The sequence below is a fragment of the Leptopilina heterotoma genome, unplaced genomic scaffold (assembly GCF_015476425.1).
Source record: "Leptopilina heterotoma isolate Lh14 unplaced genomic scaffold, ASM1547642v1 Lhet_180, whole genome shotgun sequence".
Lineage (NCBI taxonomy): Eukaryota > Metazoa > Arthropoda > Insecta > Hymenoptera > Figitidae > Leptopilina > Leptopilina heterotoma.
Window position 1 is genome coordinate 1866985 of NW_025110897.1, and position 26278 is coordinate 1893262.

The 26278-nt window shown below is 26.2% G+C and overlaps 2 protein-coding genes across 6 annotated transcripts in view; one reads left to right on the forward strand and one right to left on the reverse strand.

Annotated features, from left to right (window-relative positions):
• The window catches only part of LOC122500047, a 36508-nt gene extending 11505 nt beyond the window's left edge, over positions 1-25003 (reverse strand). For 2 of the 3 annotated variants that reach the window (XR_006301434.1, XM_043608749.1), the window contains exon 1: positions 6506-6766. The gene's annotated coding sequence lies outside the window, so the exon portion shown is untranslated. Of the gene's footprint in view, positions 1-6505; positions 6767-24872 lie in introns of those variants that run through there. The other variant, XM_043608750.1, reaches the window with a different exon arrangement.
• LOC122500048 overlaps positions 1-26278 on the forward strand; it is a 38328-nt gene extending 12050 nt beyond the window's left edge. Inside the window, exons 1-4 of one of the 3 annotated variants that reach the window (XM_043608753.1) lie at positions 16809-17215; positions 17465-17626; positions 24951-25157; positions 25450-26278. In XM_043608753.1, coding sequence (XP_043464688.1) covers positions 17468-17626; positions 24951-25157; positions 25450-25512 — 429 coding nt within the window. In that variant the 5' untranslated portion in view covers positions 16809-17215; positions 17465-17467 and the 3' untranslated portion in view covers positions 25513-26278. Of the gene's footprint in view, positions 1-16808; positions 17216-17459; positions 17627-24950; positions 25158-25449 lie in introns of those variants that run through there. The other 2 variants (XM_043608751.1, XM_043608752.1) reach the window with 2 other exon arrangements.

Consider the following 26278-nt stretch of genomic DNA (forward strand, 5'->3'; position numbering starts at 1 on the left):
GACATTTACTCAAGTTAAAAAAATTTTTAAAGATAGTTCAATATTGAGCTACATGCTTCACTACTTTTATATGTGAATATAAATGTATTGCATAACATATATTTCATTTGAATTCATCACACATAAATGGTCAAGGTTGTAAAAGCCCACTGCACTTCGTTGCACTTGATTGAACTCCTGAAACAAAATGTTTTTCACATCGTTGCCTCTGCTTATCCGTTGAAGGTGATAAAGAGACAAAGATAAGTTTTAGTGTCATTCTATAAATTTGGTCACATGTACTCAAAGAGAAAATACTAGATCAAGATGAAAATTAATCCCTTTTGCTTCCTCATAAAGGAAGCCTTATAGTGATGTTGATTTCCGAATTTTTTAGAACCAATTATTTTTACAAATTTTCAAGTGTAGTATATATAATTCGTCGAGAGGAACAAATGTCCGGATGTATGTGTGTATGTATGTGTGTGTGTGTGTATGTCACCGATTCTTGTGGACAAATTTTCTCTTACACGTCTTGACGGATTTTGATAAAATTTTGTAGGTGTATTACGGTCACGAATACCAAAAATCAGACAAAAGGATTTTCAAAAATATCTAAAAAAAAAATTTTTTTCAACAATTTTTTAATTTTTGAAAAAATTAATTTTTGGATTTTTTGAAATAACTTTTTTCTATATTAAAATTTTTATTAATTCTTGTCAAAATTGCATTCCTGACATAAAAACGAATCGATTCATGTATATAAAGTATATATTTTATCAAAATTTATAGAATTAATAAATGTTTTAAATTTTCACAAAAAATTGAAATTTTGTATTTTTTGACATTTTATCTTAACACTTTAAAATAATTATTCTAAAATAAAAAATTAAACAATTGGTATATATTATATTGAGGAAGCTTAATGATCATGAAATGAACAACTTGTTTAATAGATTGTAATCAAATATTCTATAGCGCTGAACAACAGCACAAAATTTAAGCAACCATTAATAATTTTAGTGTGTTTTTATTCTTATTAAAGTCCATAATAATAAACAAAACAGCTCATAATAAGAAATAATAAACAAATAAATTTTATGGATTTTTTCCTAAATAAAAATAAAAACACACTAAAATTTTTTACAAATGTTAGGATCCTGTGGTGACCAGTACATTTTGAAAGTTTTGCAACTCGCATATTTATACACTCGAAGAACTATATCTATAGATTTATCATGAATATTATACTTTGAACAATAATTATCCACAACTAGCATATCTACTGAGATGATGGATGAAATATTACAACAAAGACAAAGAAATAATTCCTCTAATGAAGGTGTATTAAACATCAACGAGAGAATCAAGTTTATTGAATCTCATCATGAATGAAAATAAAGAATTTTATATAGACAGACATTGATAGGTATAAAAAGGAAATCGGATCGATTCTTTTATCAGTATTGTGAGTTAATCAATTTATTATAACGTTTTTTAAAAAAACTTCCTCACAAGCAAGTAAGCACATCCCTGAGTGTTGTTTTACGTGGGTCAGGTCTGGAGTTTAAAACATTTGAATTATTTGGAAAAAATCCAACAATCTTTTTTTAAGAAATTTATATATTTGTCTACGTGCTCGTCAAGGTTCGCAGTCAGATTAGAAAACTGGCTCGTTACATGCGTCGTACTCAGTCCTTAAAAAGATAATGTCCTGGATAACTAAAGTATTGAATGTGGAAATTTTTCGGTTCCCCAGACGTTGCCTAATAAGACTAAAAATTCCTTAATGAATAGATTTTGTGAAAAGGCTTAATTTCTTTGCTAAATAACGAATTGAACAGTTTAAAACGGATTTAAGGAGGCTGATTTTTGACGTTGACAGTGATATAAATAACAACGAGAATTAATACATCAGATTAAGGTTTTAAATCAGTTTTCTATTTGTTAATTTAGTTTTATTTAGGTGTTATTAGAGGTGTACATTTAATCGAGTCGAACCGAACATTAATCGACTCGACAACAGAAAATTCGATTCGAACTAGTCAATTCGAAAATCGGCGTTTCGATTGTAGAACTCTACTTGGTTTTTGAATCAAGTCGGTCAATTCGAAAATCGAAGTTAAACTTTCGAATTACTATGTAACGTGCTATGTTGTGGATGCAGTATATGTTGTGCAATTCGAATCGAAAGTAGACTGAATCGAGTTGTGCAATTCGAAACTTCGGATTTCGAATTTTCTCTCGATTCGAATTTTGCACACCTCTAGTTAGTATTTTTATTGTTAAGTACATTGTACAAAAGGGATTTGATCCCGTTAATCATGAAAATAAATAAAATAAATAAATCTTAGGGAATTGGTTGGCCTGTAGGTATATCTGCGAGAAATGTTTCCCTGCTATTTGTACTATGATTAATTTAATTGATGGGTAGATCGTAATTATATAGACTGAAGATCACGTAACGATTAAAAAATTTATATATCATTCTGCGCATTTTGTTGCCGTTATAACGCGTATTACTAATAATTAAATGTTTAATTTACAATTTTTATTTGTTTCCTTGTTCCCTCATATCAATAGGAATTCTACTTCAAAGGAAATATTTGTGCTGCGATTAAACAATCTGTGGCTTGGTAAGATCGTTCTTAAATTTAAAAATTTTTAAATCTCGCGACGTTCGTCCAACATCATTAGAACTCGGTTGTACTCAGGAGAGGTTTTCTGCATTTTCCCTCTCCTCGGGTGAGAAAACTTATTACCTAGGTGGACCGGGCAAATGCAAGTACTCCTAATTTCAAATCATTTTGAAGATGCAATATTTAATAAGTTTAGATTTTAAGGTACTATTTGTAAAAAAATGTCTTCTATGTGGACACTTGAAGAAGCTAATATGACGTATTAAGCAATAAACGAGTGTTTAAATAAGTATAGAATTCACTAAATGGTTAAAATGGTGCTGTATTATGATGATCTACCATCTAGCGTTAAATTTGACTAAGAATTTTATTAAAGATTGAATGCAAAAAATGAAATAATTTTAAATAGAAAACCATTATTGAATTCGTTTAAAACAATAAACTTTTTAAATTCGTTTCACTTTATTCAACAAAATAATTAACATTTTGTCTTATCTTTACAGAAAGTATGTCATTTTGGACATTTTATGCGGGGGTAAAGTAAGTTATTCATTCTCTGAAGGAAGGGTAAGAGGCAACAAAGTACTTTTCCATCCGCTGGGCAGGTTAATGTAAATTACAGATGTTTCATTTCATAAAACCTTTTGCGTCATCTAATTATAAAACTAAAAGTTAACAGTTAATTTAAAAAGGTCAAATTGATACAAAAATTTGAACTAGTTTGATCTTTAAAAATAACTTTACAAATTTAAAACTATCACAGTCTCATAAGTATTTCTTAAAAATTATTGAGGATTAATTTAATTATTAAGTAGATGTCGTTCCCGTTTTCAACAGGTTGTTATCTTCCATATATAGATAAATTAAAAATTTCATCCATGTATTAAATATAATTCGTTCTTCTATTCTTTGCAAATGTTTCCTCATTTACAAAAAATCACGCGTCTTATTTTATATTTTAATGTTTGTCCGCAAGATATCAAGATTTCGATTCTATCACTAACAAGATGCGTTGCGAAGTATATAAGAACAGACAATTTTTGAGACAGAAATATTACCAAATTTTTCGTGCTTTTCCCCAGTTTTGAGCGAATTCAACGAATTTAAAAAGATTCGTCCGCCATTTTGAATTTTTGAAAACTAAGTTCAGATTCGTAATTATCGACTCCAAACATCCCCGAGTAAGAAATATTAATCAAATCCGATAAATTTTTAAAAAATATTCCGCCATATTAGATATACCATTTTGAATTTTCGAAAACAAGGTTTCTTTTACAAAAAATGGCTGTAACTTCTTGGTTTTTGATTTTTTTTAAATTTTGAGTGCAGATTTTGAAAGAGCGATGTCCAAGACGTAAGGAATAGTTCTCATGAATTTGTTTAAATCCCTGGTCGACGAGAAAATTATCATAAAAAATTGTCTCTAAAATGTGTCCGTCGCGTTCTTAAAGGGTTCAGTGATAGCAGTATAAAATATCGCCGACAGAGAGATGGACCGGAGAATTTTTATTTATGGCATTTTTAAAATCTCTACTATACTTGAAGCGATAAATTATGCAAGCAAAAAATTAATTTTAAGCAATGTACGAAGACAGAAATCTGATTTTATTAATATAGACATAGATTATAAAACAATATTTTTGAAAGATATATTTTCATTAGCATAAGCAGAAAAATATTTTGACTCAAAATTTTCACATAAATATTTAAATATAGTTTCAACTAACATACATTGTAGCATGCTGCTAACAACGTAGCACAATTGCGCTGTGTCACATTGCGCTGACGATATGCGCACTATTTAACATTTAATTTCTCAAAAATAGAAAATGATTACTAAAAAAATAATTATTCTGTAAAAAATTATTTTATTATCGTTTTAGATAGTTTTCAGAATGAATAGTATTTTAATGTAATAAAATCAAATTTATATTTTGCTTTCAAAATTTGGGCCAGAATAAAAAAAATTTCAAAATGGACTTTCTCAATTGCCAGCTTGTGAAAAAAATTTATAGGAATTAAGAGTTAAAAATATTTTCTATTGTTTTCAGGCACAATAGACAAGCGAAAATAGAACGTTTACAAAAATTATTGTGAGAATTTTTTTTTTGAAGTTCAAAACATTAGATTGGTTATTTTTTTTAAAAAAGAATGAATAAAAACATTTAGGAATGACGTTTTTTTGTCTAATCATTTGAGATTAAAATCCATAATTCACGTATGCATAACAACTTTTGTTCAGTTGAATTTATACTTTTAAATATTATTAATTATTATTAATTTTTATTAATTTAAACTTTTCGACAAGAAAAACTAATATTTTATTTTAATTAAAAAAATGTGCAGAAATTCGTAATGCTTCAAGAAATATATAACTCGTGTGACGTCAAAAGCTGAACAGAGCAGAAGTTTTATAAAATGTTCTGATGATAACAAAAGACGAACGTATCAATAGAACTAAAGCTAACAATGTCACTAAGAAACAATGATCATTCTCATCGGAAAGAAGAAGAGGACATTTGTTTTACTTAACATTTAACTTTTCTTAAAAGTCATTCTTAAATAATAATTACGGATTTTAGTTTTAGGAACACAAAAAACTAGTACTAAGTTAAGATCGCTATTATTAGTTTATAATAAATGAAGGGAATAGTTTACAATCTTTTTGAGTCAATTTGAATAAATTTTTCTCGAGGGAGTTTAATTTTTTTCATGACCTCAAATTGTACTGTTTCTGACTGATAAAAATAAAAATTATAAATTTTAAATAAAATATTTTTAAACGTTTGTGCAACCGATCTATAAAAAACAAAAGTTTTATAAAAATATAGGTATTTTGAAAATTTTTGCAAACTCATAAGATATAAGAATTCACTTAAATACTTATCCTAAAAATAATTACAACACTTTTTGAAAGAAATATTAAAGTTTGATGTTTGAGTAATTATCTGCTTTTTGCCATTGACGAGTCAAAGTGCATATTATTAAATTTTTAGTAAACGAAAGTTATTAAATTATTTACGTTATTATTAACTTTTTGAATAATTTTGTAAAAACTTTTTAATTATATTAATAAATAATTAAATAACAAATTTTTCTATATTCTTAAGCAATAAGTAAATATTATTAACTGTAATATTTATAAACGATAAAGGAAATCAATAACTTATTTTTTCAAACTACTTGTTGCTTCTATATAGGATAGGAGATGACAAAAAACGTAGAACATTCTACACTTTAATACATTCTGGAATAATAATTTTATAAGAAATTGTAGGAAATTGCTGTTCTTAAATTTATGGAGATTCAGAAGACGCGTAAAATATTTTTAAAAAATTGTAAATTCAAATTAATTACTAAAACAAAATAAATTAAAAAAGTATTTTATTTTAAAGTATTTATTTTTAAAGGAGATATAAATAAAGAAATAATTAAATATTTAATAGTGAGTGCTTTTGGTTAAAATTAAATCAATAGTACCCTCTTTTTAAATATAGGAAGTACCGAAATCAAATTGTGTAAATTACAAATTGACCTTGTAAACAGATATTAGAGGAACAAATTGAAATTAAATGGTAAGCTTTTGAAAAGGAAATAAAATGGAAATCAAGAAAACATGCAGAGTTTTTATTTATTATTGTCACAATTGTACTTGACAGTTAATATGAACTCTTCCTCTAGTAATACTTGGTGATAAACATAATCCTGTTATCACATGAATGTTGCACTCAAATAATGGGGATATGCTCAATTGAGATTATTGTAATTTGAAAAAAGAGTAGGTAACACTTGATGAACAACTTGAAGTGTTGTATAAAATGAACACCGATACATAGAGGTATACGAGGAGAGGCACAAAAGATAAATATTTAAAAAATGAAATCTACCTTGCGCATAGAAGAAAAATACACGGGACTTTCGCGTTTATGGCAAGGCACACGACTCTTGTTGAATGTCGGTAGTCGGATTCAAACTGGGTAGCTTTCTATCCCAACACTTCCCTTCACTCTGATTGACCCACCCCCTCCATTCAACCCTACATCACTGCTTCACAAACCATCCCTTTCCTTTGGTCCGATATTTGAGGATTTATTTTTATCTACTCAATGCTTGAAAATCTATTGTTTCATAAATTTCGCTGTACCAAACCATAGTAAAGATATATTTCAAATAAATTATTATTGTCTGCTACAATAATCAGAACAATTTTTTAAAACTCATTAGACTCTATTATTACATAGTAACTATAATTTAATATCAAAATAGTTCAAGAATTTTATAAAATAAGGCAAATAATTCATAAAAAGCATAGAAAACCATATATTTCATAGAAAAAAGTGCTGCAAAGTTAAAGTAGAAAATTTCGTATTCATTTCATTAAAACTTGGCTTCCTCGTGGATATCTTCTTTATATGAATATTAAAAGTAGAATTATTACCACACGTTAAAAATCGCAATTTTATTTAAAGTCTTAAAGTATATCAGTAAACTCTTAATTTTAGATATTATAAAGCTTAAAAATAGATCAATCGATACGTTTTTTAAGCGCGACTGGAGAATGAATACACAAAATTAAAAGTTTAAAATTTCAGACTAAAATCTATTAAAAATAGGGTTGCCACAGGTCAGGGAATTCAGGGGAAATTAAGGGAAAGTAGAATTGGTCAGGGGAAAGTCAGGGGTTTTTTTTATTAAAAGTACTGGAAAAAATTAAATTTTCAAAAATCGTAAGAAAATTCTGAATTTTTGTGACTTTTCTATTTGACTCATAAACTATGAAATTACCACGAATTCTTATACAAAACCTTCAATTTTTTTTTTTTATTTCTGACAATAATTTTTTTTAAATAACTTCATTCTTGAAGAACTAATAATATTATATTTAAATATTTCAACAATAATTGAGAAGTTTAAAAGAATTGCATTTACAATTTTTATAAATAGGTATTTAATTGAATTTTTTGGAAATTGTTTGAAGTCGGTCATTTTAGATCCGACATTTTGAATTTTTCAAATCTGATTTCAGATTCGTAATCAGCGACCCCGAAAACCCCTGAGTAACAAGTTTCAAGCAAATCCAAACAGTTTTTAAGTTTTATCCGCCATATTGGATCCGCCATTTTGAATTTTGAAAAATCTGCTTTCAATTTCGTGATCAGCGACCCCAAAAACCCTCGAGTAACAAGTTTCATGTGATTTAGTTTAATTACTCCTTAGAATCTATATTTAGGTTTTTCGGTAGTCTAAAGGTTCAACTTTTAATTCTTATTAATTTCTATATGTAATTGAATTTTCAATTTAGAAAATTATTATTTAACAGAATCTCTATAAAGTGCTATCTAATGAACGTTAATAAATGCACTCAGGACAAAAGTTTATTTCACTTAACCAACCTGTTGAATTAGCTCATTTTATTTGTTACGGTAAGGAAGTTTTGTTGGTTCAAATGAAAATTCGGTTCATTTAAATAAATTAATAAACGCATAAAATTTAATTGGTTAATTTTTGAAAATTCTAAATATGCCAAATTTTATATAATAGGAACCTACATTGAAATACTAATTTTGGAAAATTCAAAAATTTCCGACTTGGATTTCTCTACTTGTGTTTAGTTCAACTTTTCTTTAACATTATAACCATTCTATGAGAAATATCTTAAATTTCTTTAATTACAAGTAAAAACATTCCTTTGTCTAAAAAAAATTAATATTACAAAACTAAAGAATTGAAAAAATTCATGAAGATTGATATTATTATAAAAATTAATTGTATATAAATTTTAAGTTAAAGAATTTTTATCTGACATACATTGTAGAGCAAAAAAAGTTTTAAGACCAGACTATGAGAGTATTGAAGACTTAACTATAAACAGCAGATTGATTACAGATAAAATATTACGAATATTTAATGTAATATTACGTGCTGTTTGGGTACTTGAAATTCTCTATTTAGCAAACAAAGAATAAAAAAATCCAAAATTTTTAAAACTTTGTAATAAAAAGAGAATTTTTTAAAATTATCTTCAATGGCTGAATAATCACAGAGTCATTCAAAAACATAAAGAAACGGAATTATTATTAATAATTGCGTAGTCACTTTAATAAAAAATGTTAAGTATAAGGACCGAGCATACCGCATACAAGCTCGGTTGTTGATATGAAGAATTTAGAAAATTCATATGATCCTCTGCAGTAATGAAGAAAGAATAAGGTGGCATACAAACGACGTTTATAGCGCTGTTAATAAAGAAATACCATTTTAAAGGGTGTAGGGCAAGTTAGAGTAAGTTCAGCTCCCCTAGTATAGTTATCTGACACATTATCTTCTTCATCTTCTTCTTCTTAAAATTAAAAGAAAATGGTAATACCGTAAGTGAGGCTAAATTCGCTCAATTTTTCAATTCTTTTTTAAATAACTTCGGGAAACGATGAAAATAAACATTGGCACTGAAAATATATAATCTTTAACCCTTTATCTTTCCTATTACTGCATAAAGAAATTGAAATATGTTGCAGAAAATTATTTATAAGCCGTTTTTTTGTGAGCGAATTTACCTTTAAATGATGGGTAAATTCGCTCACCATTATTATTCTGGCAAAATATATTATAATCTGCAAAAATGAAACTAAATATTCTTTAGAATCAATAAAGAAAAAAATTAAGAACAATATTCAAAGTTATTGGAATAAATATTTAATATTGTTTTATCAATAAGTAATTAGATTCAATCATTCAATCAAACGTACTCATAACCATAAAAAAACAAGGTTAAGTTTGACAGTTTAGTGCTTAAACCGTTTTAAATCGTTTAATTTTCAGTTATAAGAGTACTATTATTTCAAAAAATCGAATTATAAATTAAAGTAATTAACATACTTAAAATATCCAGGCCCAAACATCTTTTTTGTAGACTTATTTCCTGAGCGAATTTACACAACAAATTTGAATTTTTTTTTTTTTAATTGATTTTTTGCAGAATCTGTTTATTGCTTTAATTTTTGTGCTTTATGAATATCATGTTGGAGATACAGGAAATGTAATGTTCAGAAGTATTCAACTTAAAAATTTTGAAGTAAAGCTTTATTTCCTACTTTTTCATACTACTTGTTCAATATGAAAATTATTCACTTGTGTTTTAAATATAATTTCTACTGAAAGTTACCAATGAATTTGCTGCAAATAAATTTTAAATTAAAGTTTACCATTTATATTAACCAAAACAATTGTAAATCTTAAATATTTCTGTCTAAAAAGTATGTTAATCGAATTTTAAAAAATAGACATCGGTTGAGCGAATTTACCCTACATGAGCGAATTTAGCCTCACTTACGGTATATTGTGGTCTATTTTTTACAAAGTATAATTTATTTTCAAAAGTATAAGTTTTTTTTTAAAATAACGGATTCCCTATTAAACTAAATGCATTTTTGTATTCACAAAATGTAAATTTATGTCTTTAAAGTTCCAGGCACTACGTTTGTTATCTGAGTAGATATCCCTGGGAGCTTTTTTGTAATAATTATTAATTGTACAAAAATATGAAAAAAAAATTGGATCCAGGGTGGTCACAAGTTTCAGTTTATGAATTTCCCTGACAATTTACTGACATTAAAATTATTTTCCCTGACAAGTTTTTTTACAGGAAAATATGAAAGTTTACGGAAAATGTATAAAAATTTATGAAATTTAATCTAAAAATTAAAATTATAACCCTTTTTGAATTCAGTTATTTTCTACAATTTTCAACTAAACTTCTCTTGAATTTCTTTCAAGAATTTTTGTATAATTTAAAAAAAATAATTAATTTTTTTAAGAATTTTAATTAAAAATTTTAAACATGATTTTTTTCTCCAAAATGTTAAAAGTAATTTTAAAATGTTATTATTTTTTTGTACCTATATTTGAATTTTCGGAAATATGTAATTGAAAATACTGAGAAAATATTGAATTTTAAAAAATTAGAAGATAATTTTTCATTACTTTTCATTTTTAAATTTACCATTTAAAGATTTCTTATTAACATTTTAAGATAATTCAATTTTTTTCTAAATTTGTAATTAAAATTTGATTTTTAAAAATTGTAACAAAATGTTTGAAAAATTAATTATTTTCAATTAAATTTTACAAAGCGACATAAGTTTGATCAGGTTAGATTAGTTTGATAGATAAAGTTAAATTTAGTATCAAAATTTTTATATTGGTAAAAAAAGGTGAATAGAGATTGTATACTCACATTGGAACATTTTCCAGTGTATCACTCGGAATTGAATGAAACTTGGCACATTTAAAGGGCATCATAAAAGATGCTTATTGCCCTTTAAACTTGCTATCACAATTCACAGGAAATAAAATGTCGGACACAATATGGCGGTAAAATTTGCTTGAAAATTGTTACTCGGTGGTTTTTGAGGTCGTTGATTACGATCTGAGTTAGTTTTTCAAAATTCAAAATGGCGGATCCAATATGGCGGAACAAATTTGAAAATTTAATCAAAATTGCTTGGAAATTTTTACTCGGGGTTTTCTGGGGTCGTTGATTACGAATCCAATGTTTTAAATATTTACCGCCATATTGGGTCCGCCATTTTGTTTTCTGTGAATTATGGCAACAAGTTTAAAAGGCAATAAGCATCTTTTAACCTTCAAATGTGCCAAGTTTCATTCAATTCCAAGTGATACAACGGAAAATGATCCCTTGTAAAGAAAATAAATATTAAAGTTTCGATTTCAGTGATTAGCGGGTTTAAATTAGGGAAGATTTTCAAAAAAAGATAAAATAACTTTTAATAGCACAATACAAGAAAAGTTATCTAAAAGGTATAGCCAACTGTACAAAAAGTAGTAAATATAGTGGCTTTTAGCTCCTAGACTTACCCTACCTGGTTAGAACATATTATTTTGACGTTGATATATTGCCAAAAAAGCAGTACTGTATTCCGAACATAAATCCTGCATCAGTCCAATGTCGGTTTAAAGTCCGGGGACTCGTACTGGATTTTCAACATAAATCAAGTATCGATTTAGTACCGAATTTACAATGTTCATCCGGCATTGATTCGACGTCGATCCGGTTTAATTCCAGTGTCGATCGGACACTGCTTTTCGGTGTACGGCTGACGAACATGAAAAATTTTATAACCCTTCTTTCTTCAATTTATTTACAAATTATACTTTAACCCCTTAACTGCGATGACGAAGATTTGACGACCAAAATCTTTGTCATCTGCAGTTAAGGGGTTAATAGGGCAACATAATCTAAGAAAACGTTTTCTCTAAGTAGCTCTCTTTTTAAATTTTGATAACTGACATTCTTCTTAGATTTCTTAAATGTTAGATCATGAAAAATTTAATCAAGCAATTGAGACTTACTGCAGTATAGTAAACGTATTTGTCAGTATCATTCTTCCCCTGACAATCCCAGTGGTAGAAATCGATTTTTCTTAAGGCTGTCAACCGAAGTAGATTTCATATATTCCTTATCCTCATATTTACAAATATATACTATTTCCTTAAAAAGTTTTCCATTCTTTAAATGGCAGTACGCACCTACTCTAAATTGTTTAACATAATTTATTCAAAATTACAACTATTGAAAATCTTGCAGAATTATTATTATAGCACACTATTTTAAATTTTGTTTTCATTATAAGAATCGATTTCCTTACGGTTATTCACCCTTAGAAAACGACTCAAACTGCGGTATTTGAGAGCAATGAACTACTGACACGACATTCGCCTTATATATTTGCAAGTGAACGAACAATATGTTATGAATATGTATTCTATTTTCTAAAATATAGAATTATTTTTCAATATCACATACCGATGGATTATGCTAAACTATTTTTGACTGAGGTTTAAGTGCCGATATGAAATTTTATTATTTAACACTCGCTGGAAAACGTGACTTTATACTCTAATGCACATAGGAAAATGCAGTTGTCAACTTCTGTTCGCTAACACCAAACAGTCTTGTGCACATGCGCATCCACTTTTCTGCACACTTTCTTTAGCTTCACTGCTTTCTTCACATGCAAAACTTGCTTCAGTAATGTAATAAACTAGTAGACCACGTAGGGATTTTTCGATATGTAGTAAAATTTTTTTTACAACCAATTAAGTAATTAAATTTGTATGTGAAAACTGTATTTTTTATATACTTGCCATATTTTCAAAATCCCCTTCGTGGTCTACTAGTTTATGGCATATATTAAAGAAAAATTTGCAAAATTAGAAAATTAAAAGAAAATTAAACTTTCATTATAATATATATCATTTTTTAAAAATTTTCATTTAATTCTCGAAATTAGACAGTTCAAGAGAATTAAAACTTCGACTTGTTAAATTCGCTCATTGGTGATCTATTTTTAAAAATGTAATTAACATTGCTTCTGGAATGAAAAACCCAGGATTTACTATTGTTTTTATTAATAGAAGTGTCATATTGCATTCTAAGGATATCAAAGTCGTTCCGATTTTTACATGCAGCTTCAATGGAAAAACTACAAAAACTTTATCAATTATTGTAATGCAGAGTACTATAAAATTTATCAACTCAAAAATAGAAATAGACTGTTTATTATGTTAATATGTGAAATTAATTTGAACATAGAAACACATAAATTATTTATTTTTTTTTGTATTAATTAACTTTCGGAGCATATAGCCCCGGACACTCTTAATTTATAATATAATGCGTTTTAATATTAAAACAAAATACAAGTGGTTATAGAATACAGTTTAACTTTCATTTTTGAAATACCGACTCAGTTTTTTCATTAATTCTTTTTTTTTAAACTAGAATATTTTCTAAAAACTGTTACTTTATCAAGTCCAATTAATTAAAATCTACAATATTTTCACGGTTGTCCGGGGCTACCCGACAAATTGTTGAAGGTTAGGATTTTAACCCTCGGAGAACACATGGGGTCATTCAGACCCCACAATATTTTACTAAAAGCTTTTTATCTATTGTTTAATATTTCTTATAAGGATTTTAAAGTATACAGACTTATTTTACAGAGTTTAAACTATATTTAAATCAAATCCTTAGATTGATCATAGATGAGCAGTTCAACATTAGTTGAGCATTGAAATAATGATCTAAAAAAGAGGAGTGTTCTCCGAAGGTTAATACCTCATTTTTGTCCAAAATTTCCCGAGAAATGAATTTCGATCTAATCGAATCGATTTTAAAATTATCAACCATATTGATCCGACATTTTGAATTTTGAAAATATGACATCATATTTGCAATCAGCGATCTCGAAAACCCTCAAAGTAACGAGTTTCAAGCGAATCTGATTAATTAAAAATTTTTTGTATACGTCATGTCGGGTCCGCCATTTTCAATTTTTTTGGGGGTTAAAAAGCCCATTTCTTTAGTTTTTTTAAAATAAAAAGAATCCTTGGGTTTGGAAAGTGTTGGATGTCGAACGAGTCTCGATCGACAAATTCTCGTAAATGTCGAGAATATCAACAAAATAACAATTAAAACAATTGAATTTTATAAAGAAACAAGTAACATCTACTTCCTCAACATCCATTACTAAATTTGGACCGAAAATGTCAAAGTTATAAGCTATTTTATGCATTAACTTTAAAAAAAACTGTTTTTTAGCTTTAAAATGGAATTTTTTGAGTATTTGAGAGATTTAATACATACCATTTTTTTTTAGTTTTTTAAAGCGAACAAGTTAGGATATGTCCGATTTAATGTAATTTTACTTTTTCATTCATTGCAACACTGTGTTATTAATATTAAAACAAAAATAAAAAGTCTTATTTCATTTTTTCTATATTTAGAACAGAAAGAGTAGGTGTGATATTAACTTTAAATGTTATAATTTCTAATGTAAACTCAATTGAATGTTTTATTTTTTGAAAGTATTAACATAATTGAATAGAGAATTTTAAAAAGGGCCTCAACTCAGAAAACCGTGTAAAAGTAAATTTCATATTAAGGTAATAGTATTAATATGGTTTTTCGAGTTGAGTCCTTCTTAAGATTCACGATTCATTTAAATGCATTAATATTAAAATGTACATGTATAATTTTACCGTAAAATATTTTTTAAAAATAAATATGTTATTTTAGAAATAGTGTAAGAAGACCGCTGCCAAGTTAAAAGACGGATTTACTGTGTTCATTTCATGAACATTTTGCTTTCTCATGGGGATTTTTTTCGATGAATTCATTTTAGTTTTTTATTATTACATAAGTATTTGTAAAATGTGATTTTTTAATTCCTGAAATCAAAAAACATAAATTCGAATTTGAAATATTTTGGTTAAAAAGAATGTCTTTATCATAATTTTTGGTTTTTAAAATAACAATAATTTTATTACTACATACATCCACATTTAAAAAAAAAATTTAAAAAATAAGACCTTTACAATTATTAGTTTTTAAAATACCAATGATTTCGTAATTTCTAATAAATCGAATTAGGTTCAAAAATAGATAAATCGAAGCGTTTTTTAATGCTCTATAAGTTAGTTATGCGACTTTTAAAGTTACTCCTACATATCTTAACAAAATTTAAAAACAAGTCTTATTTTTCAAAATTTTAGATTTTTAAAAGTTTAATATCTCCGGCTAATATGAACGAGAAATGTTCAATAAGGGGTCAAAAAATGTGTCTGAAAAAATTCTACAAAATTAAGGAAAACATTTATAGGTGTCCTAATATTTTTTTAAACTTATGGACAAAAAACGGTTTTTTTTGAAAAATTAAAAATCCAAAAAAATATAGTTAAACTTTATGAATCCATCTCAAAGTATTCTCATTTTATGTCCACAAAGCTCTTCATAATATTGAGATATTTATGAAAATGTAATGTTTACACACACATACACACATTACAGAATGACATTTTTTAAAATATTTTCATTCTTTTCAAAAATTTTATATGTTTACGAAACATTGTGATATAAAATTTTTAAAAATGTTGTAAATTTACAATTTTTAGAAAATGCTTTATAAAATTTTTTATTTTTCTTTGTACATCTTCACGACTTTTCCAAGTTTCATCGGCAGTGAGAAACTAGGAGACAACTGTTATTTTTTAGGGATGGTTTGACCTAAATTGAACGTAAAGTTACCTTAGGTATATACAGTTCTGCAGTGTACAATTTAATTGCAATTTTTTTTCATTAAAATCTTTTAAATTTAACTTAAATGTAGTTTCTGACGTATACCTGCAATTTAACGGAATATAATTTAAATTAATATCTTTTATAAAAGTTTATAATTATAATTAGTTACTCTTTAACCAAATTTATTTTGATAGTAGTTCTTTATTTTTAATTTTTCAAAATTAATTCCTATGTGCCATTTATTTTTTGTTAAAGTGTTTTTATATTTGCAATATTTAATTGCTGTCGATTAACTCAACGTTTTATCACATACTTTGTCTTTCGTAAAAGGATCTTATCGGAAAGAAAAGTTCTTATGTCTAATGAATAAGATAATTATTTGGTTTTTTTAAACAACGGGTTTATTCCATATAAGTCTCATCTTAAACCACATACGCACTTAAAAAATTTATTTGTTTCAAATAACCGATTACTTGACTATTATCAAATGAATATTTACTTGAATCGAATAATTTTTATTTTAGTTAAATAAATTGTATATTGTAACAATAATAAGTAATTAAATCAAATATATATCTTTGAATTAACTTAAATAAAAATTATTCGATTCAAGTAGATATACATCAGTTTTAAATATTTTTTTAAGAATATATTTGATTAGTCCTTTGAAAGATCAGTAAATTGCAAAATTAAACAAGGAATAACAGTACCTACATTTATTTAAATATTTCTAGTTTTCCACAAAAAAAATTGTGAGTACATATTAAATAATCTTTAATTAATTGATAATATATATTACTCTATGTCTCGTCTAATATTTCAATCATAATCATCATAAAACATATTCTTGACTAGTTCTGATTTTGGATTGTTTTATTAATTTTTTTTTATTGTCTTCTCACGTAAATGGCGCAGCAAAAATATTTACCAAGGTTTAATTTTAAATGAATTTCGTGAATTATATTCTAATTTCATCTAAATTTATTGGCAGTTACTTCTAATTGCTTGAAATAGAGGAAATATTCACGTCAATGAATGAGTCGTATAAATAACTGAAAAAATTATAAAGGTTATCAGAATCTAAAAGTTAATCAATAATTCTGCGCAGAAATATTTCAAAAACACTTTATCTTGAAAATTAATAAATCAGTTTAAACGTGAATTTAACGTAATATTGAAGAATGTAATGGGTAGTACATCCCCATTGCAAGTGACATCGATTTTTAGTGTTTGAAGATTTCCTGAGCAACTACCTTCGCACGCGTGCGCTCCACAACTGCACATGGACATTTCTTGTTTCCAGTTTTAGATTTCAACAGCATATCAAACGGAGATAAAAATGATCACTTCCACAGCATCACAAGCAATAAAAAATTACCAAACAGAATGAGTTACTTTTAATAAATGTATTTTTTCCAACGACCTTTAAATATGCTGCAACGAATCTATATTTTCATTTTTATTCTATTATGTCAGTGTTTAGTAATATTTAGTAAAGGTATGCATTTCATATTTACTATATTTCACGTTGTTTGTAAAAATAAATCTTATAAAATTTACGGTTAACCGTTATTTGTAACATAAAATTACACTTGTTATGTTACCCTTACAATCATTTAATTTTAAGTTTTTGTTGTAATACTTTCGGTTATTATTTATTATTTATTTATTGTATTAAGAATATTATTCTCTTTATTTTTCTACAAAAGCTGATGTATTAAACAAGTTTAATTTTTATTCAGGACAGCTCATGTCTAAAGAACACAGAACTCATGCAGCTACTGAACGTGTAAATGATCTTTTATGTTACCAATGCGATACAATGGAGGATGGAGAAAAATGTGCCGATTTATCTGAAAATAATACGACTCTTGTTCAAAAATGTGCGAATGACAAAAGAATATGTATGGTAAGCAAATTTTTCTCAAATTTAGAAGCTTTATTTAACAGCAGGACTGTTTATTTTTACTAACAACGATAGGCACTTTGAACGGTTGAAAAGGACCTCTTATTTGAAAATAAGTTTTCAAGAAAACGGTCGTCAAAGTTAATAAGTTAAATTTGATGCTTGTGCACATAATTATAACTTAAAACTCGTTCGTGGCGAGACCTATGAAAGAACTGGTACAAGTAGATATACATAAACACGTACAGGCTCTACTTAAGGGAACTTGTGTATACATGAAATTTATATATTATATATTATATTATATATCATATTATATATTATATGTCATATTATATATTATATTATATATTATATTACATATCATATTATAAATTATATCACATATCATATGTAGTATATATGAATTTTCAACTGGGCGACCCTCTTGGTCATCTAAAGCAGAAAATCAATCGCTATTCATAATCTGTGATATCGTTGCTATCGTCCGTAATTCAATCCAGCAAAAATTTAATTTCAGTACATAACTTTATATCTCATTTATAACGAAAAGAAATAAGGATTTTTCTCCATTTTTGCAAAAAACACCGCTAAATTGTTCATTTTCAACGAGAGGTAAAATCCTGCTATACGGACGATAGCAACATCATAGATTAAGAATTGATATTGATTTTTCATTTCAGATGAACAGAACATTTATTTCAATACACAGTAAATCGTGAGGTATTAAAAAGTGTTGCAGATTAAATTAACACCAAAAAAGATTAAAATAATCAATTTTGGTGTTATTTTTTACAATGAATGAAATTTTAGTTTATTAAATTTTTTTATAACTATAAAACATGAAGATATCGATAACTCCGAGTTCGGAGTGATTCGACTCGGAGTGATCGATTTCTTCATTTTTGATAATAAATAAAGATGACTAAGTAATAAAATCATTTGTTTTATATTATAAGAATATTATACTTCTTCAAAATTATTTTCATTATTTGAATTCAATTATTATTTTCAAAAATTTTTTAACTACAATTTTACTTTATATCAATTATTTTTAATAATTTTCGAAAAACTTCTTTGGCAATTTTCAAATCCATTTGTTTGCAATATTCAATTTCACGAAATTTCAATTATTCCTAAATTCTTTAATTAAATACATATTAGAAAATAAAACCTTCAAATAATATAAAAGAAAACTCAGTTAAACTTTTTCAAAAAAATTAATTTCAAAATTCAATTATTTCTAAAAATTCACGCTGTATTGCTTTTAATATTCAATTATAATCTAAAATTATAACTGAAATTCATTTTTATGAAATGAAAATCAATTTTTATTAGAAAATTCTACAAGAATTTAATAATTTAAGTGCTAAAGTAAATAATTTATTGAATAATTGAATGTTTCTCAAAATTCAATTCTCATAAAGAATTTTATTAACAAATTTTTAAATAATTGAATTCTTTTGTCGAATTTTATTAAAACTTGCATGAACATAATAACTTTTTTCAAGGAATTCAATTATAATTGTATGAAAAATAATTGAAACGCTGCGATGAGTTTTATTATTAGTAAAAATAATTGAATCCTTAAGAAGAATTTTATTGCTCATGAAAATAATTGAATTTTTACAATAATTTGTAACTTCTCTAAAATTAATTTTTTTTTCTAGTGTTTTTAACTGAAATTCTTCAATAAATCCATTATTTTTAATAATTTTTAAAAAAGTTCTTTGAAAATTTTCAAATTCATTCGTTTACAATTCAATTTTACAAAATTTCAATTATTCGGAAATTTTGCAATTAAATATATATTGAAAAATAAAAACTTGAAATAATTTCAATAAAAATCTTATTAAACTTTTAAAAAGAATTAATTCCACAAAATTGGTTGTCAAAAATATGAAAAATTAAGAATTTCAATGATTTTAATTTGAAACTTTCTCAAAATTTATTAGTTATTTCTAAAAATCCACGTTATAATGCTTTTAATATTTAATTATAATCTAAAATTTTAACTGAAATTCATTTTTAAAACCATTTTTATCAGTAAATTCTACGAGAATTCAATTATTTAAATACAAAAATAAGTAAATTATTAATTTCATGTTTCTTCAAAATTAAATTCTCATGAAAAATGTTATCAACAAATTTTTTAAATCATTAAATTCTCTGGACGAATTTTAATAAAATTTTTAAGAATAATTACATTTTTCGAGGAATTCGATTAAAATTGCATTAAAAATAATTGACATTCTGCAATGAGTTCTATTATTTATGAAAATAATTGAATTCCTAAAAGAATTTTATTATTTATAAAAAAAATTGAATCCCTGTAAAAATTTTATTATTTATGAAAATAATTGAATTATTGCGAAGAAATTTATAAAAAAAATTTGTAATTAATTGAATTCCTGTAAAAATTTTTATTATTTATGAAAATAATTGAATGTTTGCGTAGAATTTTATTCAAATTTTTTTTAATAATGGAATTCTTTTGGAAAATTTTATTGAAATAGTAGATATTGAAAATCATTGAATTTTAGAAAACTTTTGAAAATAATTGAAATTTTGCCAAGAATTTGATTAAAAGTTTGTAAAATAATTGAATATCAGAGAAGAATTTTATTATTTATAAAGAGATATGAAATTTTGACGATTTTCAAAAATTTTTGAAAACAATTGAATTTAGTAACTGGGTGATTCTACAAACGAAGGACGAAAATCAAGAAAATTTGGACACAACATTTTTTTCTCATTTAAGGTCTGAAAAGTATTTTAACTTCAAGTTAATGGTACTAATAAAGACATCCATAAGTGGCCAGACAAAATATTAAAAATTACAAAAGTTATGGTTATTTATAAACAATTTTTCCAGAGAATTAAAATCGTGTCAAGAAAATTCACATTAACATAAAAATTAATGAATGGATTTTTATAAAATTGGTTACTCGGGGGTTTACGGGGTTGCTGATTAAGAATCCAATGTCAGTTTTTCCAAATTCAAAATGGCGGATCGAATATGGCGGACGACTTTTGAAAAAACTTATCGTATTCGTCTAAAAATCGTTACCCGGGGGTTTTCGGGGTTGCTGATTAAGAATCTAATTAAATGAATTTTTAAAAAATTGTTCGATATTTATTAAATTTGATTTTGTAAAATATATTTAAACGTTAAATAAGTTATTAACCTAGAGGAAAAGTTAGAACTAACAATTTACAAGTTACCACCATTTTCGCAACTTTTGAATCAGATAGTTCAAGATTATTTAAAATACGGTATACTTGATGCATACGGAAATTTCAGAGGACTGAAATGAAATCGAATACTAAATACTTTGAGTACACCTCTAGTTTTTAACGTTGAGTTTAATTTTGAATTTACTTTTTAATAATTTATTAATTTATTTTTATTTAATTTATTTAACTAACTAATAATTAATAATAATAATAATAATAAATTGTAATTAATTAATTAATTTTGATTATTAAAAATTATTTAAAATTTATTTATTTATTTTTATACATCTATGAACTATAAATATAGTAGTAGAACTAAAAACATAATTAAATTGTTTAAACAAATTGTGAAAACAATGGTTAATTTGAAAAAAGTTGACCTTGGATTGGTAATAAGCGAAACAGAAAATCACCGAGTAACGATTTTCAGACGAATATGTTAAGTTTCTCAAAAATCGTCGGCCATATTGGATCCGCCATTTTGAATTTGAAAAATTTTAAAAACTGACATTAGGTTCTTAATCAGCAACCCCGAAAACCCCCGAGTAACGATTTTTACGAGGATCAATAAAAGTCATCGGTTTAATTAATTTTTGTTGTAATTTAATTAATAATTGTTTTTAACAAATTACGGATGGTCTATTTGTTTCTATAAGCACAATTTCACAAATCATAGAATTGTAAAAGTAAGTTCAAGTGTCTAATAATAAAGAACTACTTTGATTTTTGTGGGCTATATTTTATTCATATAAAAAAATACCTACTTATTCCATTTGTTTGTTTATGTCAATATAATTATTTATGCGAAATGAAAATTGAAAATTCAGTTATAGCAATTTCTTGTAAATTTAATTAGGATTATTTTAAGACCAGAAAATCGAACAATAGTTGAAAATTGTTAGTTTTACGCTATTTTTAGTGATATAGTGTACATCCTATCTCAAAAGTGCCAGACGAATGAGAACCAGACGAATGAGAATTTGGCATTTTTTGTTTAAAAAATAGAAAAATAACATTAAATGAAAAAATCCTTCAGTTCTATCTTATAGAGAATAATAATCTACAAAATATAAGTCTATAGAATAACCAAAAAATAAAATATTTTTTAAAAAATGTATGCCAGACGAATGAGAATTTGTCTGGTCACAACACAATCTCCGTTACAAATTGAGAAATCTTGGTTAATAGATTAGAAGATTCAATAAAACCCGATTGGTATCACATTTAGTTTAGTTTAATTAACAACTACAACGAACAGTCACTTCATCAGAATGTTGATTTTTAATAATTTTTACATTTTTTGCACTGCCAGACGAATGATAACAAATTCAGGGGACAAACTTCGCGAAGATATTTTATAAATAAGATATAGAGAAACGTCATAATTATTTCCATATTAGTAATCTACAACTATTCAAAATTACTAATTCAGTATGAATTTTCCGCAAAACATTTGAAATGTGATATTTATTCTCAATATGAACTGTCATTCTCCCAAAGGGACATGCCAGACGAATGAGAATTTAGCACTATAATGTGTATTTTTTGCAAAAAAATATTTTTTTTCATCGGTTTTTTTTCTGTGCCATAATAGAAACCATTAAGATTTACAATTTCCATTAAAAGTAAAATTATTCTTTCCAAAATTAATATACAAAACATGCTTCAGACATCAAAATTCCCTCTTTTGTAGAATCACCCAACTATGTTACTAAGTTAGTTAGTAAGTTAGTAACTAACTTACTAACTTACTATTCTCACTGGAGAAGCTAAATTCGTTGAATTTTTACAAATCGTTGACTTTGGTGTTTTATTTAAAGTAAAATTTCATTCATAGTTAAAAATAACACCAAAATAGATTATTGTAATCCTTTCTGGTGTTAATTTAATCCTAGAGGGAATAAACTGTTGCAGATTATTTTAATCCATTCTAGTGTTATTTTAACACCTCACGTTTTACTGTGATACGTGTAATTGTTTATTGAATAAATAAATAGGTAATTTTAATTAATCAACAAAATTTTATTCTTTTTCTGGAACATCTATTTTGAGAGAAAAAAAATTAATATTTTGTAGTTATATCAAATGCCTGTTATCTGTATTAAAATAACAACTAAAAAGTATTTAATTATTCTTTTGAATTAATTCAATAGGATTAATTAAATCAAGTATATTTCAATATAAAGTGCTTTGCATATTTTAAAACAGAACTTGATTTTCCTTTGAACAGTTTTTAAAATTAAAAAATTTTATTATCATTAAGAGTTTTTCTTTAGTACCTATGTATAATACTAAAATCTGAAATGCTGAAATTAACACATTTCTCTGTTTGATATTATATTCCCTTCCTCAAATAAGAACATATCAATAAAATCCTTCCTCCAAAGAAATCTTGTTACAAAAGTAGGTCTCCCATTAATGAAGTTATGTTTTAGAGAATCTGCTTCTGCCTTGCACGAAATAGTCCTTGTCTAATAAATAAATCAAAATTAACTGAAACTTATTTGAACAGCTTTATTTAAGAAATTGATTTTTTCACACAAAAATTGATCTGTTTAACTTTTAATTATAATTGTTTTTTAAAAAAGCACCTTCCTTACAACTGCCCAAACATGGCACAATATTTGTGCTGTCTGCTGTGTGGCTACCAAAAGTAAATTTTCTAACTTGATCTGTGAACCTTTCTTATTATCAATTCCCCATGCTAATTTTTAGATACCCTTAGATAAAGCAAATAAATATATATAAATCGATATAACTATAAATAAGTTCTCAACGATTCACGCAACCTGAGGTTTCATATTCTGACTCAAAGTACAAATATAATGTCAATAAATATAAAGTTTTTAAACTTTTTAAGAATAGAGTTATCATATTCGATCATGATAGGGCATTCAGAAGATGAATGTGCGCGTCCTTATCTGCTGAAAGTAAAGACCCCATTATTATATTTTTTACATAAAAAAGAAAGAGAAAGACAAAAATTCCAAGAGTTTTTCGATAAGGAACTTTTTATTCCTTATTGGCTCATGCTTACTCCCAATTCCGAACGGCTCCACTCAATACTTTTTTTTTACTGGGAAAAATATGAAAATTTATTTCGTAAACCACTAATAGAGTTATTTTTAAAAATTACGTAACATAATTCATGATTTGTTTATAACCGAAGTGAACTTTGACCTTACGGAAAATGCGATTACTAGGTTTCTACTTTGTCCAGCAAAGGTCATTTAAAATGAATGATCGTTAAATGTTTGGCGAAAATTTTTCAAAACTCATTATGATTTAAAATATTATAGATTTGAATAATTGTGACGCTGACTAAAAAAATTGTAGAAGCTAGAAGGGTTCTTTTTCAGAGTGTATCACAATTAGTTCTTTACTTATTTCTCACTGAGAAAAAGAAACATTCTAGAAAAATCACCCCTTTATTGGTTCAATTCTGATTAATCGAATTATCTGCTTATTGACGTATATTCGTGCTCCCTTTCTTAGTCCTTTAGAAATTAAAGCATCTTTTACCCCAGTTGTCTTACTAATCGAACGTTTTTTGCTCTTCCTTCTTGTATTTCTTCAGAAAGTTTCTCTATCTTATATAATATTTTCTAAAATTATTCATTTGATTGTTATTTAACAAATTTTAAAAATCAAAATAATTTTGAATTCTGAAAATTTGATGCCAGATTCGTAATCAACAACCCCTAAAACCCCAGAGTAAATTTTTTTAAGGAAATCTAAACAAATCCCCCATTTTGAATTTTAAAAACCCAATGTCAGATTCTTAATCAGCGACTGCAAAAACCCCCGAGGAGTGAGTTTCAGGCAAATTCAATCAATTTTTTAATTTCGTCAGCCATTTTGAATTTTAAAAATCTGATTCCAGTTTAGTAATTAGCGACCCCAAAAACTAACACTCGATTGCTAATCAGTGACCCCGAAAATCCTCGAGTAACTAATTTAAAGCGAATCTTATCCGATCGTCATACAAGCGATGAATTTAAAAAATACATACCCTATATCGATGAGTCAAGCAATTCAAAAATAATTTATCATCAGTTTTATTGTATGTTGAAATAAAAATGCTTTTCAGGTTAAAAGATTTTCATATACACGGAGTAACGAGAATTCAACTTCGGTACCAATGATGTGGGCTTTGCAAAGAAATTGCACCAACAAATGTGAACCTGGTTGTATTATAATTGGCGAGCGGACTAAACTATATGCTTGCATAGCATGTTGTGAAACTTCTCTATGCAATACTGGAAAGGGAACAGCTACCGACACAAAATCCACAGAGGTTAAATCATTTAATTTCTATTAATAAAATGCCCCCACAGCATCTGAACTTGCAGAAACATTAACAACATTGACTCAATGTTGTGAATCTTGACAATATTGCTGCAAGTTTAGATGTTGTGGGGGTGTAAACCTTTAACACTTTTAAACTATTTTTATAAAATATGACGAAAATATATGTTAAAGCTATTAGCTCGAACTCTCGAAGTACATAACTACTTTTAATAATCCAATCCATTAAAATAATAACTTTAATCAATTAAAACATTAAAAATAGTTGTTCTTATTTTTAGGTGGGTTTCCTGCTGGCCTTCATCCTGCAATTAGTACTTACAGTTGCAATGTATCCATCGTGACCTTTTTAAAGCATTTTACAACCGTATTTTTCTTTATATCTTTATATTGTATTTAAATTATTTCTAAATGTATTTTAATGAGGGAACAAACATGGATCCAACATTTAAAGAACTTCCAAAATATTTACAAACTTATGTATGTGACATAAGTCTTTTCAGAGTCCTATATTCTGTATTATATTTAGCCACATAATTTGGATTATTTTTACTATCTTTTAAATAAGTAGACTATTTTTAATAAAACTATTAAATTCTGATTATCAGAAAAACTTGGCCAAACAATTGTATCTATTTGCTTCATTAATATACTAGAAGCCCGAAGGAGCATTTTTGAGGTATGAACAGATGGAAAATGAGAACATACAAAGTCGCATACAAACCTGATTCATGCTCGCCGCAGTTGAAAATTCTTGTAAAAGTGTTAAAAATCATGTATTAAAAAATTATACATGAGTATAATTTTTTTATTTTACAATTAATTCATATATTTAATGGTGCCAGTCGAAAATTCAAGTTTTCTTCCATGTGAAATGGCGGCTGCCAAAGAAATGTTATATTCAACAAATCCTGCTGAAAATGCTTATTCGGCATTTTATTATTTTTAGATATTTCTAAATATTCAACTCCTTAATTTTAACTGCTCTATCAGAGAATTTTCAACTGGGCGCATGCGTTTCGTTTTGCACTAAATAATCTGAATTAATTAGAAAGTTTTAGTATATTTTAAAGTACAGAATTGTACAATAAAATTTATCATACTTGAAAA